Source organism: Nicotiana attenuata, unplaced genomic scaffold (assembly GCF_001879085.1).
Source record: "Nicotiana attenuata strain UT unplaced genomic scaffold, NIATTr2, whole genome shotgun sequence".
NCBI lineage: Eukaryota > Viridiplantae > Streptophyta > Magnoliopsida > Solanales > Solanaceae > Nicotiana > Nicotiana attenuata.
In genome coordinates, this window is record NW_017670958.1 from 24,768 (window position 1) to 41,675 (window position 16,908).

Consider the following 16,908-nt stretch of genomic DNA (forward strand, 5'->3'; position numbering starts at 1 on the left):
TCAAGTTTTTTCTTCAAGATATTCAGTATTGTTTTGTTGGAGGATTTGGCCTGTCCGTTGCCGGCCGGGTGATATGGCGTGGAGAGTATTTGCTTGATGTGCCATTTTTCGAAGAGCTCGACGGTCTTCTTTCCGGTGAACTGGGGTCCATTGTCACAGCTGATTTCTTTGGGGATGCCGAAGCGGCATATGATATTTCTCCATATGAATGTGATAACTTCTCGTTCGTGTATTTGAGTGAACGCACCTGCTTCTACCCATTTGGAGAAATAGTTAGTTAAAACTAAAAGAAAACGTACATTAGCTCACCCCTGCTGGGAGGGGTCCGACGATATCCATTCCCCATTTGATGAACGACCATGGCGATGTAACAGAATGGAGGTGCTCGCCCACTTGGTGTATCATAGGGGCATATCTCTGGCACTGTTCGTATTTCTTGACATAATCGGCAGCTTCCTTTTCATTGTGGACCAATAGTATCCTGCTCGAATGAGGCATCTGACGAGGGCCTGATTGCCGGTATGGGTGCCGCAGTGGCCTTCGTGTACTTCTTCGAGTACGCGCCTTGTTTGATTCAGCCCTAGGCATTTCGCTAAGGGGCCTCCAAACGTCCTTTTGTATAACTCCTGATTTACGAGGCTGTATCTGGCCGCCTGCATTCGAAGCTTTTTGGCTTCTTTTTTGTCCGCTGGGAGTGTTCCTTCCTGAAAATATGTTATAATACGGTTGCGCCAGTCCCAAGTCAAATTTACAGAGTGTACCTCGAGTTGGTCTATCGATGAGTGCAGGAGGGTGACCACATTTTCCTTTGTGATGTTCTTGGTGGCCGCTGCTAATTTGGTGAGGCCGTCTGCTTCGATGTTTTGTGCTCGAGGTATCTGGTCAAGTCGACATTTATCGAATTCCGGTAGCAATTTATGAATTTCTGCCTGGTACCGTTGTAACCTCTGCTCTTTGATTTGGAAAAGTCCTTGTGACTTGGTTGACAACAAGTTGCGAGTCGCATCTAAGGATGACTCGGCGCGCTCCGTATTTGAGAGCTAATTTCAATCCTGCAATTACGGCCTCATACTCGGCCTCATTGTTAGTCATATCAGGGCACGTATGGATTGGCGAATGACTTCGCCTGTTGGGACCTCGAGTATGAGTCCCAGTCCAAATCTTGACGCATTGGATGCACCATCGTTGTATAGAACCCATAAGTCGGGCATATCAGACGAGGTTTGTGAAATTTCTTTTTCGACCTCGGTTATTACTTTGGCGCTGAAATCGGCGACGAAGTCGGCGAGTACTTGTGACTTTATCGCTGTTCGCGACTGATGCGTTGTATCATGCTCGCTCAATTCTATGGCCCATTTGGCCAATCTCCCCGACAGTTCGGGTTTATACAGTATACCTCTTAAGGGGAAGGTCGTCACCACCGATATGGGGTGGCATTGAAAATAGGGTCTAAGCTTTCGTGAAGCTACGACCAATGCCAATGCCAAGTTTTCGAGGTGAGCGTGCCTCGTTTCGACATCGACGAGAGTTTTGCTAATGTAATAGATCGGGGATTGCGTACCTTTATCCTCGCGGACCAATACTGCGCTTACCGCGACTTCTGATACGGCCAAGTATATAAGGAGGCGCTCACCGGGTTCTGCTTTGGCGAGTATCGGGGGAGATGATAAGTATGCTTTTAGTTCTCTCAAGGCCTCGATAATGCATTCTGCATTCCACTGGAGCCTGTTGTCATTTTTGAGCACGTTAAAGAACTTGTGGCATCTGTCGGAGGATCGCGAGATGAACCTTGACAGGGCAGCTATGCGACCCGTCAATTTTTGCACCTGTTTCTTGCTGGTTAACACTTCGGATATTCCCTCAATGGCCTTGATTTGGTCGCGATTGACCTCGATGCCCCTTTGTGACACCAAGAACCCGAGAAACTTGCCTGAAGTTACGCCGAAGGCACATTTTTCAGGGTTCAGTTTCATACCATACTGCCTTAGTATTTCGAAGGCTTCTTTTAGGTGATCGGTGTGATCTTCCTTCCTTTTTGATTTGACCAACATGTCGTCTATGTAAACTTCCATAGTTTTGCCGAGATGGTTCTTGAACATTTTGGTCACCAATCTTTGATAAGTTTCGCCTGCGTTCTTCATGCCAAATGGCATGACCGGATAACAGTATGTTCCTTGGTGGGTGATGAAAGTGGTCTTCTCTTGGTCCTCTTCCTCCATGAGTATTTGGTTGCAGCCTAAATAGGCGTCCAAGAAACTCAACAACTCGTGCCCTGCCGTTGCGTCAATGGGATGATCGATATGAGGCAGAGGAAAGGAGTCCTTTGGGCAGGCCTTGTTTAGGTCCGTGAAATCCACGCACATTCGGTATTTCCCGTTTTTCTTTTTTACCATGACTACATTGGCGACCCATTGAGGATATTTTGATTCTCGGATGGAGCCGTTAGTAAGTAGTTTATTCACTTCCTCACTGACGGCCTTGTTGATTGCGGCATTGAATTTCCTTCTCGCTTGTCGTACTAGGGGGTAGAATGGATCGACATTCAATTTGTGTGTGGCGACGTCTTACGGATCCCTGGCATATCTGCATGGGAAAAAGCAAACATATCGGCATTATTGGTTAAAAATTCATGAAATTTACCTGGCTCGGAGAGCATATGGTCTATATAGGACTTTTTGTTGTTGTCGCTACTATCCAGTTTGATGGGGTCGAGATCCTCTATTGTCGATCCTGCGGCCTCCCTGATGTCGGGGTCCTTAATAACGTCTTTCCAATCATTGGGTTCGGACCCCGACTTCATTAATTGCTATGCTTCCGAGCTTGTTCCTTTTAGTTGTTGAGTGAATGTGTAATCTTGGGCGATGTGGTAGCATTCTTGGGTTGTGCGTTGTTCGCCTTGGATGCTGGATATTCCCCACGGGGTAGTGAATTTGATTACTTGGTACAGACTGGACGGGATAGCCCTCATGGCGTGTATCCACGGTCGCCCTATGATTGCGTTGTAAGTTGTGTCCTGGTTCATGACATGGAACGTCGTTTCTAATATGATGCCTCCGTCCAGGACGGGCAGTGTTATTCTCCTGAGGTTCGTACGACTGCATTATTAAAACCCGTTAGTGTTATGCAACGTGGTACTATCTTGTCCTCGAGTCGCATTTGTGTGAGCACTCGAGGATGGATAATACACGCGCCGCTTCCGTCGTCTAGCATTATTCTTTTAACATCAGTATCTGAAATACGTAAGGTAATGACAAGAGCATCGGAGTGAGGAAAAATCAAACTGTTGGTATCTGACTTATCGAAGATGATACTTTCTTCGAGGTCATCATACCGATCGTGAATGATTGATCGCTTCAGCTTGTTTGTGGTGGTAAATTTTATGTGGTTGAATGCTGCTTCGTCGCCTCCACAGATGATCATTTGAATGATGCGGGCAGGAGAGGGCGTCTTTGGAGGGCCCTGGTGTTGTTCTCACCCGCGGCCAAAGTTGGTTCGTCCTCGGTTACTCATTAACTCCTTCAGGTGTCCCTTGGTTCAGCATGTTAACCACTTCTTGCCGCAGGGCTATGCAGTCCTCGGTTTTGTGACCCCGCTCTTGGTGAAATTCACAAAGGATGTTCGACTTTCGGGTACTGGGGTCGGACTTCATTTTTTGTGGCCACTTCACCTTCGTACCAAGCTTCTCCAGTGCGTACACTACTTCTGAAGGAGAAACACAAAAATTATGAGCAGATAAGAGTGGGGGCATACCTCTTTCGTTTTCCTGAGTTCCTGTGTGCGGCCTGGACGACCCTTCCATATGTCGAGGGGATGGTGGAATGGTGGTTCTGACATAGGGATGATGCATATCTCGGTTGAGGCGTGGTCCAGACTGATCTCTTCGATTGTCATTACGACGATCTTTCCTTGGCTCTATTTGGATTGACGTTAAACGTTGGGTTGGACCGTTAAGGCCATCATCGTCTGCTCTCACCTCGGCATAGTAGGCGTTGTGAATTTCTTCCCAAGAGGCGGAAGGGTATTTCATGAGCCTTCTTAACAGCTTCCTGGTTGCCCTTGACCCATTTCTGTTCAACCCGTTTTGGAAGGCTGCTACCGCCATCCCTTCCGACACATTTGGTAAGCCCATTCTCACCCTGTTAAACCGAGCGAGAAAGTCCCTGAGTCCCTTGCCTGGCGATGGCCTAACGGCGATTATGTCGTTCACCCTGGCCTCCGTTTTCTTAGCTCCAGCGTGGGCGGTGAAGAACTTATCAGCCATTTCTTCAAACGTTGTTATGGACCGTGCTGGTAGTTGTGAGTACCAGGTTAGGGCTCCTCAAGTTAGGGTTTCGCCAAACTTTTTTAGTAGCACTGACGGTACTTGCTCCTTTGATAGGTCGTTGCCCTTTACTGCTGTGACATAGTGAATGATGTGGTCTTCTGGGTCTGTGGTGCCAACGTATATCTTTAAATATGACGGCATTTTAAAGGTCTTGGGTATGGCATGTGGGGCTGCCTCCTCGCTATACGGTTGTTCGACGAATCGGACGACATCTCGTTTTGGTAGCAGTTTCGGAGCGCCCGGTATCTTATCGACCCTTTCTTGATATTCTTTCATCTGGTCGCGGAGTGCCTTATTTTCATTTTCCATTTCTTCCATTTTCTTTAAAATGGCTGCCAGTGCGTCATTGCCTGCATCAACAATGGTGTGAGTGTTACCTGTTAGGGGAGTTGGTTGCTCATCGGTGGTTGTTATGACATCTGTCGGCGTGGCATTTCGGTTCGCTTTTGAACGGGCTTGTCGAGTATGTCATTGAGGGTGCTTGTCAGCCACTCCTCCAACAGTTTCTTCACTGCTGGTGGTGCTTCCTCAGCTATGGATGTGGAAGCTCCTCTTTTGCGTGAAGCAGTTACACTTTCGTGAGGAGGAGGTGAATCACTCCGCCTGGGCGTACCGCTTGGCGTCATATTCTCATTGTCTTCTCTGCCATCCTCGTTGATGGTGTTTAGAATGTTCGTAGTGACACCTGCTATTGCTTTCTGTCTTGCATCTCCTTTTCCTGCCATGGTTAGTTTATGCAAAGCGAGGAAAAGATGGCTGTCCCTTTTTATGATCTAGAAGAAACTAAAATTTTAACTAAAAAGCTCCCCACAGACGGCGCCAACTTGTTTGACCAAAAAGTATTAAGCCTTTTGATTAAACCAATTAATGATGAGAAGAGGGGTGAATCTTAGTTAAGAATTATAAAATCTAGACCAAATGTTGGATGAAGTAGACAAGATGAACGATGTTAGCTATTATGTTTGAGCTGATTAAATGCTCATAAATGCAACAACATAAATGTACAATGAATACGAATAAATGTAATCGGCACAATAAAAGGAAGTTACTACCCAATTATTGTAAGATTCGGAAAGTTTCTTCCCCTGGCAACAGCTTGGAAAGAAAGGAAATAAGAGGAGGTTGAGGAATCTTTGGATCTTGTGAATGTAGAACCAAAAGTGTATGCTCAAGTAATGTAATCAATGAATGAGACAACTTTAGTATATCCTTTCAGGTCAACCTTTTACAAAGTGTTCTTTCTCATAAAAAGTGAAGATCCTCCTTTTGTTCTCTATCTCTTCCTATTTATAAGGGACATTTCCCAAAAATCCTAAAAATTACAAAGCAAGGAATATCCAAAGGAATATTCCTTGTGTATATATTTGAACCTATGCTACCGTTATTTCCTCATCCCAGCTGCCCGTCTTTGGCATCAACCGTCTTGAGAGCGACCTTCAGTTGTTATACCATGGTCGACCCCGTCCTTTGTCCTGCTTATCCGTTGCTGCCGAGTCACCAAATTTAGACCTATACAACATGGTTTTCTCTTAATGGTACTAATAATCTTTTTTTTATCGAATCATTTCAAATTGATGAATCAAGAACGAGACGGAATGGTACACTTACCTAAAGAGGCCTTTAATTCTCCTTTTGTTAGATTGAATATACAGACTTATTGCTTATATTGGATCGACCAACCAGCAATAATGCTGGTTTAAGAGTAACATCATAGACAAAATGCCTATCCGCTTCTTGGTCCGTTACTATCATATGCACACTTCATACTAGGGTCTCTTTTGAGAAAACCAAAAGATCATCGCGTACGATTTAGAACTTAGATGAATAAGGACCGGCGCGGCTCAACATAGTTGGTGGCCTAAAGTAAAATTTGGCGGAGAGGCCTTAATTTTTTTAAAATCTTTTTTATATATTGTTTGAAGTTTATTTTCCTAACCTTTGTAGATACAAGTTTATTAATATTTTTCTTATAATCGAGTTATTTTAATAATTCTTTTTTAACTGATAATATTTCTACTTCAACTCATTTAACTTCCCGTGAGACATTATTGATCCTATACAAGATTTTATCAATTTTAATTTGAAAAAACTTTTCTCCCCGAATGTAATTGTTATAGTAATTAAAATCAAGTCTTGTTATCTTATTATATATCGACTAAAACCTTATCTTATACTTGTAATATTTCCTCTAACATTATATAATTTGAAAAATAAGTCTAAACTATCATCTCAGAGTGGCTATCATGTTTTAATCGAGGCTAAGTCAATATTTTTTTTTCAAATTCTTATCATTTCGTGAACTCAATTTTAACCTACTAAATAAAAAATTAAAAATATTTTTATACGCTACAGATTATTCAAATCTCAATTGTCAATATCAGTAAAAAATTAAATTTTCTTTTCCTTTACTGTATTAAATAGTATATTTTTTAACCTTAAGATAATCAATTTTTTATATAAAAAATTAGTTCATAAAATTATCACCAATAAAAAATGGGCTCCCAAAATTTGGGGGCCTAAAGCGACTGCTTGGGCTGCCTTACCCTTCAGTGACGTAGAATAATGAGCTCACCTTTTTTTTTTCTCTATAAGACTTTTTCCACGGAAGAATTCGTACCCAATGTCGATAGATAATGGAACTTCTAGGGAGAAATTAAAAAATAGCCAGATTTACAAGTGGTCATTCAAAAATAGCCACAGTTCCAAAAGTAATTGAAATTTAGCCACTTTTCATGTAAAGATAAATCTGAACGAAAACACTGTTCAAAATCCGGAGAAATACTCCAGTACAATATACTGGAGTTCCAGTATAATATCCCGGTCCAGCAGTGCTCCAATCTCCAGTATATTATACTGGAACTTACCACGTGTTAGAGTTCCAGCATAATATGCTGGAAGTTCATACACATGTGCACCGATCTCTAGTATATTATGCTAGAACTTTCCGTGTTGCAGCAAAATAGTGGTTATTTTTCAATGAATTTGCAAACGCTGGCTATTTTTGACTGACCAGTCCGAAAACTGGCTAGCTCGTGCTATTTTTACTCTTTTCTTGGGGATAATTGAAGAATCTCTGAGGATTATCGACGCACGGTCTGATACACGGCAGATAATAAATCCTTCCCTTTATCCATCTCCACTTAAATACCAAGCTTTGGTTAGAAGCAGTTCACGCCCCGAGCTTAATCCACAAATCTGACATTACATTTTTACTAGGAGTACTAATCACTTTTAGCCCGCGCCAGAAACTATTTACATATGGTAGCCGAAAAAACAAAACTTGAATAATTTTTGTATATAACATATAGAATATATATACATTCAAAAAATATACAAATTTTATACATATTTTCAGCTATTATTTTTACAGCAGCTATACAATGTCATTTTTCCTTTTACTACCAAACCAAAGCCGTGAGAGTCACTTGTAATCAACTTCCACAGAGAAACTTCTATGAACTAATTATCCAGAGGTCCAAATATCCTATTATACATTTATTACAGTATACAGTAATTTTTTTCTGTGTTTTTTTTAATCATCTAAGATCCATGTCAAGATCTCACTCAGTGTGTATCAAGCCTCCTCTGCTTGCCTATTACTGACTTGTTATAAATTACTATGCACTTGTTATCGTGGATCGTGACTTAAAATTAAGTCAAACGAATTATGTAAAATAACAGTAGCTTAAATGGTATGAACCCTGGCAGACTTGGATAAAGAACAAAATATTCAGTAACTATTCAAAACAATCCAAGGTCACCAAATTGGGACCAAATGTAGGAGGTTCAATGAATAATGCAACAAATAGTATAAACTACATGCAAATTGATCCAAAAAGCTATATTACGTGATGGCTAACAATAGAGACCTCAATTTAGGCCTTGGACTGACCGACTTCAACGTCTGTCTTCTCCATTTCCTCCTTCAATAATCTCAGCTCCTCTTCTGTCAAGCTGTTTTTGGCAGCATGAGGACTCTTCGTGTTGGATTTTTCAACCTCCACAGCCCAACTATAGATCACCATGCCGGCAACAGCAACAAGCATACCCAAAATGTTCTTAAGAGTCAATGCAGAATCAAAGAGCAGCCAGCCCAAAGTCAGCACACACACTGTCTTCATGTGGCCAAGAACCTGGAAGGAAACTGCAGAGAATCGCCCGATGCAGAGATACTGACTCACATTGCAGAAAACAGCTAACGAACACGACAGGAGTATAAAGAACTGCAGAAAGTGCCACACATCAATGATCAGAGCACATAAAGCTAAGTAGGCAGAAAAAGGACCGATCAAATATGCATCATAATCTGGGAATGAAAAGATTGGTTGATACTTACAATGGCACCAGAGGTATACTTGTAGTCTAGTAATAGATTTCCACTAAGATAGTAGTCGCAAAAAGGACCAAGCACAAGGAGGGAGCAAGCTTGTATCGGAGCTGTTTTACTCAATAATTCAAAGGATCCAATTGAGTACTTCTTCTGCAAAGAGCCTATTGACTGCACCAGAAAACCATTGTTTGATCACACAAATGCAACCACAAGTTTTAGAGATGGGGTTTAAAGAATTAACCAACGAGCTAATTTGGTTGAAAAAAGTGAGAGCTTGATGATATATATATATATATATATATATATATATATGGGCCAGCAGGAAATTCTTTCTTTGTTCCATTGAAGATACAGGATATCTCTGGTAACTGTTTCTAAACTCTGCAACTGCAAGAAGCAAGCTTTTGCTCTATATACAACTGAACAGGGACCAAAGCAGTGAGCAAATAAAAAAGTCGACTTCATGTTTTCCTTTCTCCCCTTTTTACCCCTCAATTAAAACCAATACATGACAATTTTGAGACTTCTTTCCTTTAGCTTTATAGAACAAGAAGGGATCCTTGTCAAGCATAAAGGGGTCTGATAGAGTAATTACTTCTTCCCTGCGCTATAACAAGAAGCAAAAACAAAAGCCAACTTTCATCACTTCTTTAGGGAGAAAAGGGAAGAAGGAAACAGGGAAAAATTTTAGGCTTCTGCCCTTTAGCTTTCTCATAGAAAGAGGGCATCTTTTTTAAGGATAGAAAAGTTCGATAGCACTATCGCAGCCTCCCTAATAAATTAATTTGTCCCTCAGAAAGAAAAACTAAGGAAGATTGTAAAGACAAATTAAACCCACATAAATAGATGGAATCAAATCACAAAAGGAACCTCAACATACTTTATCGTTAAACTTTTGATGCTGGCAATCTTAAATCAGATCCACACCAAATATTTCTCTTTTGGGGAATCTTTTTAATTTCAGTCTTTTCCAGTAAAGATATGAAGAAGCCAGAGTATACTCACAATCTGCTGCAATGATGTCGACAGAACTGCAACACAAGCGCAAATAAAACCTTTGGCATTAACCTTGACATCAGTTACTGTGCAAACACCCACACCGATAACAACAACCACAACCGACATTTTAACCTCCTTCGAGTAACGCTTACTATGAAGGATCCATTCCATCACGCAAACCACTGGAATCATGCTCAACTTTGAGATCTACATCAAAAAATGGAATAACTTACGCATATAAAATGAAATTTCACCAAGGAACAAAAATAAAACAAGTGCTAACTGCTAGTATACTATAATACATATTAACCTATAATCAACTAATTGGAGTTCAGTAAAACAAAAACAATTGGTTCAGCTCAAATAACGACTACCGATCCACTTCTTCTCTGCTTGCTAGCAGTTTTGAACTAACTCTTCTTTAAAAAGCAATAACCAATGAAAAGATCAACATGAGACAAACATGAAGGAACACATCAGCAAACAGCTCATTAGACACTGAACCTGAATATGACAGTGTGATGAATGAGGGGCAGAACAATACCAATGCAGAAGATAGAGTATTTCTTAGTGCAGAGTCAGCTTCCAAAAAGATTTTTAGATGCTCTGCTTTTTGGTATAAAGAGATACACACGGAACGCATAGAGGAGCTCATGAATCTATTGTCCCCGCTTGAGTGTTTAGAAGACACTTAAGCACTTCGGTGGTACTAGTGTGAACAAAATTAATTTACTTATCAGTAGATATATGAGAGTTACGACCATAAAGAAAGATCTAATATATGTAAATGATGCAGCCATCAGGCCAAAAAGAATAAATGCTTCAAATCCTTGTTAATCATTTTTGAAAAAAAACACTCTTCTGCATCCAGACAATTCGGTCAGTAAAACTACTCTGAATGCTAAAAAAGTCAATAACCAGTATGTCAATGATAACTTTTTAAACCTAAATGAATTTTCAGCAAAAAAAGGAACTGACATCAATATTTTTGACCAACTAATCTTCAAATTTACTTCTGCAATAGGGGTGTGAGCCTAAAGTCACCCTAGTGGATGCAAACCTACTAGAAGTTTAGATGGACTTGCTTTGCTAAGAACTATAATCAATTGTAAGATTACCAAGGAGATATCCTTATCAAAAAATAAGTACTAAAGGAGAACTATGAGACTAAATTGAATTCCTGAGCAAAAACAACACTACAGCTACTTATACGTATGGATCCCTACGAATGAGGGAAAGCAGCCTTTCTTTCTATTATTGGTTTTCACTCTACTAACTGATTTGCAATCAAGGAGACGTAGGAAACATAAATTTCCCTTTCCTACAACTTTCCTCTTAAACCAATGTCCAATCAAATAAAGAAAATTACTAACCCTAGTTTATATTCCATTCTCATTTTTCCTATTTTCTTTCCCTCCTCTTCCTTTCAAATCAAAACTACGTTGTATGTTATCATTTCAGATGATGAAGATACTGATAGATATTAGTTAACTCCACGTCACAGATCATGAACTATATCACCAACTACGGTCCCAAACGCATTTATTTATTTAATAAGTTAGCAAACTAATTTATGAAAAAATAAAAATGAAATCCTTTTTTGAGAAGGAAAAAGTTTGGGATCATCTTGTAAAAGCTGTTCCAAGTACACCCTTCATAGCTAGCTAGTAACGCATATATACTTGGACCATAGTAACTTGAAGCTAAAATTTCAGCAAGTACCAAGTTTTATCTGTTATTTGTAACTTCAATGCACCTAAAACAAATATCAAACAATTTCTTCTCCGGGTCTTTCGGAAACAGCCTCCCTAAGGGGTAAGGTCTGCGTACACTCTACCCTCCCCAGACCCCACTTGTGAGAACTCAATGGGTTGTTGTTCTTCTTCTTCTGCTGCTGATAGGTAAAACTGATATGTAATGATTTTAAGGGTCTAAATTCAAAATGTGGAGCAAAGGGATGCAAGAAACAGATGAAAAGTTCTAGTGAAAATTGTTTTAGTAATTATATTCTTTTCCAACTAAAGGAGATTGAAAGCTGATAGCATTATAAAGTTGTTAACAAATCTTATTCACCAACATAACGGGAATCCAAGACTTATCTTTTCTATATGAAGAAAATTCAAGACATAACAAGAAATGTTAAGGACAAAACACAAAAGTGAGTAGAGTATACAACAAAAGAGACAATATCATACTTGGTAAAATCCAACTGAATTGAGCATCAGACTTAAGTTCATCCCTGTGATAGACATGTTTGCAACAATTGAGAACCAGATAAGTTCCCACAAAGGTACATGCTTTGATGAGGAAAACCCCGTGGCATTTGACACCATCCCAACAAGCGCCGTCACAGCGAAGTGGAACCCAGTCAACGTTGTAGCTGGAGGAAACATACCATGAAATTAAAAATGACAGGACGAACATTTGGAATTGAACACATACATTATATGATCAAATGGATAGTAACATGTACTCCCTATGTCCTTCAACTAAAAGATTTCAGCTGGATGCATGCTTCTACAAAGCAAAAATACCATAAATATATATCTTCTCCCCGGATAGGCATAAAGCCTACCACCTTGCCCTTTTAATAACAACTGATGACAAGCCTGATGTAATAAGGCACATAAAGCCTGATGCTAAAGGTTTTCCATACCACAAGAAAAGACTTCTTTTTTATAACCGAATATCCCTATAGACCAGTGGCACACAGTTTGAAACTCAATAGATATATGGGGCCACCCCTCTACACTTCTCCACTTAACCACCATAACAAAAGACTGTTATATCTTTCCAGATAAGTTCTAAAAGCAATATTTTCAGGTAGTGCCGTCTAAGGCCAGATAAGCAATTGCAGAAATAGTACCAATCCGGCCTCCGTTTCTTTTTTTTATAACCGAGATAATACAGCCCATTTTCCCTTCTTGTTCGATTTTTCGTGCCTAGTTAATAAAAGAGTATATCTGAATTCATCTCAACCTATAGGTACTAGTAATAATTATACTGTTGATATCTCAGTTTTTGAATATCGGCCCCCCATATCAAACTTTTTTTCTCTTAAGTAAATAGTTTGAGGTTTAAATTTTCATATGCTTCTATTGAGAATTGAATAGATGCTCCATTGAGCTTGATATGAGCTGTAAATAGGATACTTGTCTATTTATTTTTCTTCTTGGTTCATAATTGAACATATTATGAATACAATTTAAGATTCGGATCAGATTGTCTATTTATGAACCGAAAACCGAATGACTTGAGCTGAATTAATCCAAAACCAACCGAATCAACCGGATGCAGACATTTACATTTTGTATTTATTGATACGTCTAAGATAAATAAATGCATACGTGCACCCGCTACCTTCAAATCGTGGATCCACCTCTACGAGCTAAGATAGTATGGGAGAAAAGAGTGCATATTTTGTGCAATCAATAAAAAAAATAAGAAATGAAAAATTCAAAAACGAGATCTGAGGAATATTACCGAAGGTGAAAGAATAACCGTTGGCCGACATAAGTTGCTTGTTAGCCATAATAATTCCCACCGAACTAACAACGTTCATCGCCCATGCCCCCACGTCGGATACCGGAGAAACCTTCTTCTCGCTCTCCATATTGCTAACAGAATTATTCTAAATTCAGTTGTATATGCTCAAGTAAAATTGAGCAAAGATCTAGCCAGCCACCCACCCAACTCGTTACAGAGAGGGGCAGGAATTTAGGACAAAACAAAGTAGACAGCAGAGATCAATGGATCTCAAATTGTGAGAAATGCGGATCCAGAAAATGTGAGGGAACTTATGAATGGGATTGCTACCTATATTAGTAGTACTAATAATTATATCTCTCTTGTGTCAGTAAAAGTTACTCACTTTGCTTTGTCCTGTACAGAGAGAGAGAGAGAGAGAGAGAGAGAGAGAGAGAGAGGGGGCATGTGGGATGTGTTTCTTTGCGTGTGAGAGGACAGAAGTAAGAGGGAATTAAGTGAAGATCTGAATTTTGGAATTGGAGGAGAGAGAGAGAGAGAGAGAGAGAGTGTGTGTGTGTGTGTTCTCTACGATTTACGGCCTGCCTCCCCTCGAGGTTCTAAAATTTTGACGCTTAATACTCGCTGCTTTCCTTCCACTCCTCACCCTCGTAAAATATTTCAACCTTTAACCTTGTATTCTACATCTACTATTCTACTTTCTCCCACCGTCATTTTCGATGCTACATCACTACAAGTCGAGATCTTGCCGCTTTTCCAAACTCTTTCCTTCTTTTTTTTAAATTTTTATTTATTTATTGTGTATATATATATTTTGTAAGTTATATACAAATTTTATACCCTTTTTCGGCTATCAAATATAAATAGCTTTTGGCACGGCTAAAAGTAAAAAAAAAAAAACTTTTCTTTTCCCTTGAGAAAAATTAACAAAAAATAAAAACTCAAGTTGTACTTTTAAGTATAATAATATTTTCGTTTTAATTTATATGATATAATTTAATTTAATATTAAAAAAATATTCTAAAAGGCGACGATTAGAATGGTTATGCTGTATGGGGCAGAATGTTGGCCAGTCAAGAACTCTCATATCGAGAAAATGAACTTAGCCGAAATGAGGATGTTGCGATGGATGTGTGAGCACACTAGGTTGGACAAGATTAGGAATGAGGATATTCGGGAGAAAGTGGGCGTGGCACCTATGGAAGATAAGATGTGTAAAGCGAGACTTAGATGGTTCGGGCATGTGAGGGGAGAAACCTAGATGCCCTAGAGAGGAGGTGCAAATAGGAGAAGGGATAGAGGGCAGCCTAAGAAGTATTGGGGATAGGTGACCAGGCAAGACATGGCGCGACTTCAGCTTACCGAGGACATGACCCTTGACAAGAGGGTATGGAGGTCGAAGATTAGGGTAGAAGGGGTAATAGGTTGTCGTGTGTTTTTATGATCTGTTTCAGGTTTATCAGGGCTAGCTGATTAGTACATTGTCTTCGATTCTTAGAACACCGGTATTATAGTTGTTTTAGTACTATCTTTCACTTTGATTTTCTAGCACCATGTTGTGTTACTGCTTGTGGCTATTACTTTTGCTATTGCTATTGCTACTGCTACTGCTTTGTTCCATTTATTTTTTCTCCGGTCCTTACATTGTTGATATCATTTTCCTCGCCTTGTTGTTATTATTTACTTGTTCCTATTCTTCCTCTCGAGCCGAGGGTCTTTCAGAAACAGCTTCTCTGCCCTCCAGGGTAGGGATATGGTCTGCGTACATATTACCCTCCCTAATACCCTACTTGTGGGATCCCACTGGGTTTGGTTGTTGTATAGAATATTAATGATATTTGTGATCTTAAATATACCTTAATATTTGTGTGGCTACAAAATATGAATGAGTGAAAATCAAATTCCCCTCAACTTTAAAAATTAAATAATTTAGAACTAAATTGTTTTTAAATGTAAAATGTGAAAATAATGTCGCTTAAAGTGAATTGGAACTAATTTGGAAGTGAGAGATTTCATTTTGGTCTCTAATATATAAATGTGAACATGAATAGTCCTTGAAGTTCGCAAAACTAGCACACTTTTGGCCCAAAGTTAAAAGAGAAGTCATTTGTTAAACGAAAATGTATTAACTAACATAAAAAGTCAAACTTAGCTCGTAATACCTTCCACAATTCAATGAAAATCAGCAACCAAAATTTTCAGGAGCAACTATTTAAGGGTGACAAAATACATTTTAGCTATGGTTAAACATGTTATTTAAGTAAACTATGTGACATTTGGTTTTGAAAAGGCGTAGCATATTTACTGGAGCAATTGGAGATAATATGTAACGGACATTCATCATTCTTACTTGGAAAAATGGTCAAATTTACTTGTGTACTATTCAAAATTGAACAATTTCGCCATCCGTTAGACTTTAATTATTGTCTTTGCCGTTAAGAAAAGGTCTTCTTTTTTCCTTGATTTCTAAGGAGCTCCAATTTGAGAGAGATTTTAAACCATAGTAAAAGTTGAGGTGAAAATTTAGACTTTTTCCGAATAATTTGGATACGTAAACTACATCCCTTTCATGCTAGAACTTTGTTAATGCCAAGGATAAATACAAGCAATTTGCTAACACAAGGTGATGAATAGGCGTAATGAAGAACAAAATTGAAAAACTTCGTGTAGTATATGACCAAAATTGAATAACGAGTGATCTTTTTGCACCTTAGGACAAAAAGGCTTTCTCATCTGTAATCTATATGCTCCGCTTAGTTTCAAAAACGTCACGTATAACATATTTTCTTTATGATAGCATGATTCGTATTCATAAATCATATTAGCTAGTTCTTATAATTCCTTTTGGATACATTTAAGTATTATATAAAATCCGAATACAAAAAGACGCCATCTAAGTGTAATAATTCGATTTGGCTATTGCTTCGAAATTCGAATTGGCTATTTCTGAAATTGAAGACTGATATAGGTCGAGATCTTGCGCACTTTGCCAAAGTGACAAACTTTCTTTCTTGCATCTATTACTTTAGTCAACTTCAAAACGTATAACACATTTTTGAATAAAGAATTTTTTGTTTATTGTTCATGACGAGTTCAATTAGGAAGTACTCGCAATTCTTGAGTACAAAATCAGAATAGCTCAATAACAAACTTTTCACTGGTTATAGAACATGATGAATAGACCAATGCAATGTAATATTTTGCATATACAGGCCACACAAATTACACTCGAACAAATTAATTACAAAGCAGTCCTTCATGAAAGCAACATGTCCAGAAGCTTTTCTCTGCTCACCAATCCGTTCCACAAGTTTGGAATCAATGCCTCAAGTATGTGTACACACTGGATACATAAGAAGCTCAAACTCCCTCTCTTCCCTAAGAATAAGCCATACAACAACAAGCACTACCATTCACAAGCTACATAAATTCTTCGCCAACTCCGTATCTATGCATGTCTCTGTGCACCTGGTGGTGCAGTCGGCATGGGGAAGTTATAGCTGATTTGACCACCGGCAAACTGTGGAGCCTCCACATATGGGCTCTGAAGATATGTCCAAAATTGAGTGTGAATAAATAAACTACTCCAATAGTTAAGACAAATGAAAAAGACAGTGACATGATCTTTGCTTCATTTGAGATGAATCTCAGAATATTCTCCAGACTCACTACAATGGAATATCAACCTTTTTTCTTGACAAGTACAATGCAATATATTCGACTTCGGAACACCAAAAGAAAAAGAATATTACAATATTAAAGGGGGGGG

The 16,908-nt window shown here is 39.1% G+C and overlaps 2 protein-coding genes across 3 annotated transcripts in view; both read right to left on the minus strand.

Annotated features, from left to right (window-relative positions):
- Positions 1–8,014: 8,014 nt before the first annotated feature.
- LOC109244805 (UDP-galactose transporter 2-like) lies at positions 8,015–13,759 on the minus strand. Its single transcript, XM_019411950.1, has 5 exons — positions 13,137–13,759; positions 11,849–12,033; positions 9,660–9,860; positions 8,661–8,822; positions 8,015–8,547 (listed from the first exon to the last, which is right to left on the minus strand). The coding sequence occupies exons 1-5, from the start codon at positions 13,264–13,266 to the stop codon at positions 8,200–8,202; spliced, it is 1,026 nt and encodes a 341-aa protein (XP_019267495.1). The 5' UTR covers positions 13,267–13,759; the 3' UTR covers positions 8,015–8,199.
- Positions 13,760–16,236: 2,477 nt separating this feature from the next.
- LOC109244806 (chaperone protein dnaJ 10-like) overlaps positions 16,237–16,908 on the minus strand; it is a 14,505-nt gene continuing 13,833 nt past the window's right edge. For both annotated transcript variants that reach the window (XM_019411952.1, XM_019411951.1), the window contains exon 10: positions 16,237–16,683. In XM_019411952.1, coding sequence (XP_019267497.1) covers positions 16,588–16,683 — 96 coding nt within the window. In that variant the 3' untranslated portion in view covers positions 16,237–16,587. The remainder of the gene's footprint in view (positions 16,684–16,908) is intronic.

What these genes read in the sequence shown, in the direction of transcription:
- LOC109244805 (XM_019411950.1), bottom strand. Translation starts at nt 13,266, where the DNA reads ATGGAGAGCGAGAAGAAGGTTTCTCCGGTATCCGACGTGGGGGCATGG. An exon ending in CGGTTATTCTTTCACCTTCG is followed by an intron (nt 12,034 to 13,136) that starts GTAATATTCCTC and finishes TGTTTCCTCCAG; the next exon opens with CTACAACGTTGACTGGGTTC. An exon ending in ATTCAGTTGGATTTTACCAA is followed by an intron (nt 9,861 to 11,848) that starts GTATGATATTGT and finishes TTTTTGATGTAG; the next exon opens with ATCTCAAAGTTGAGCATGAT.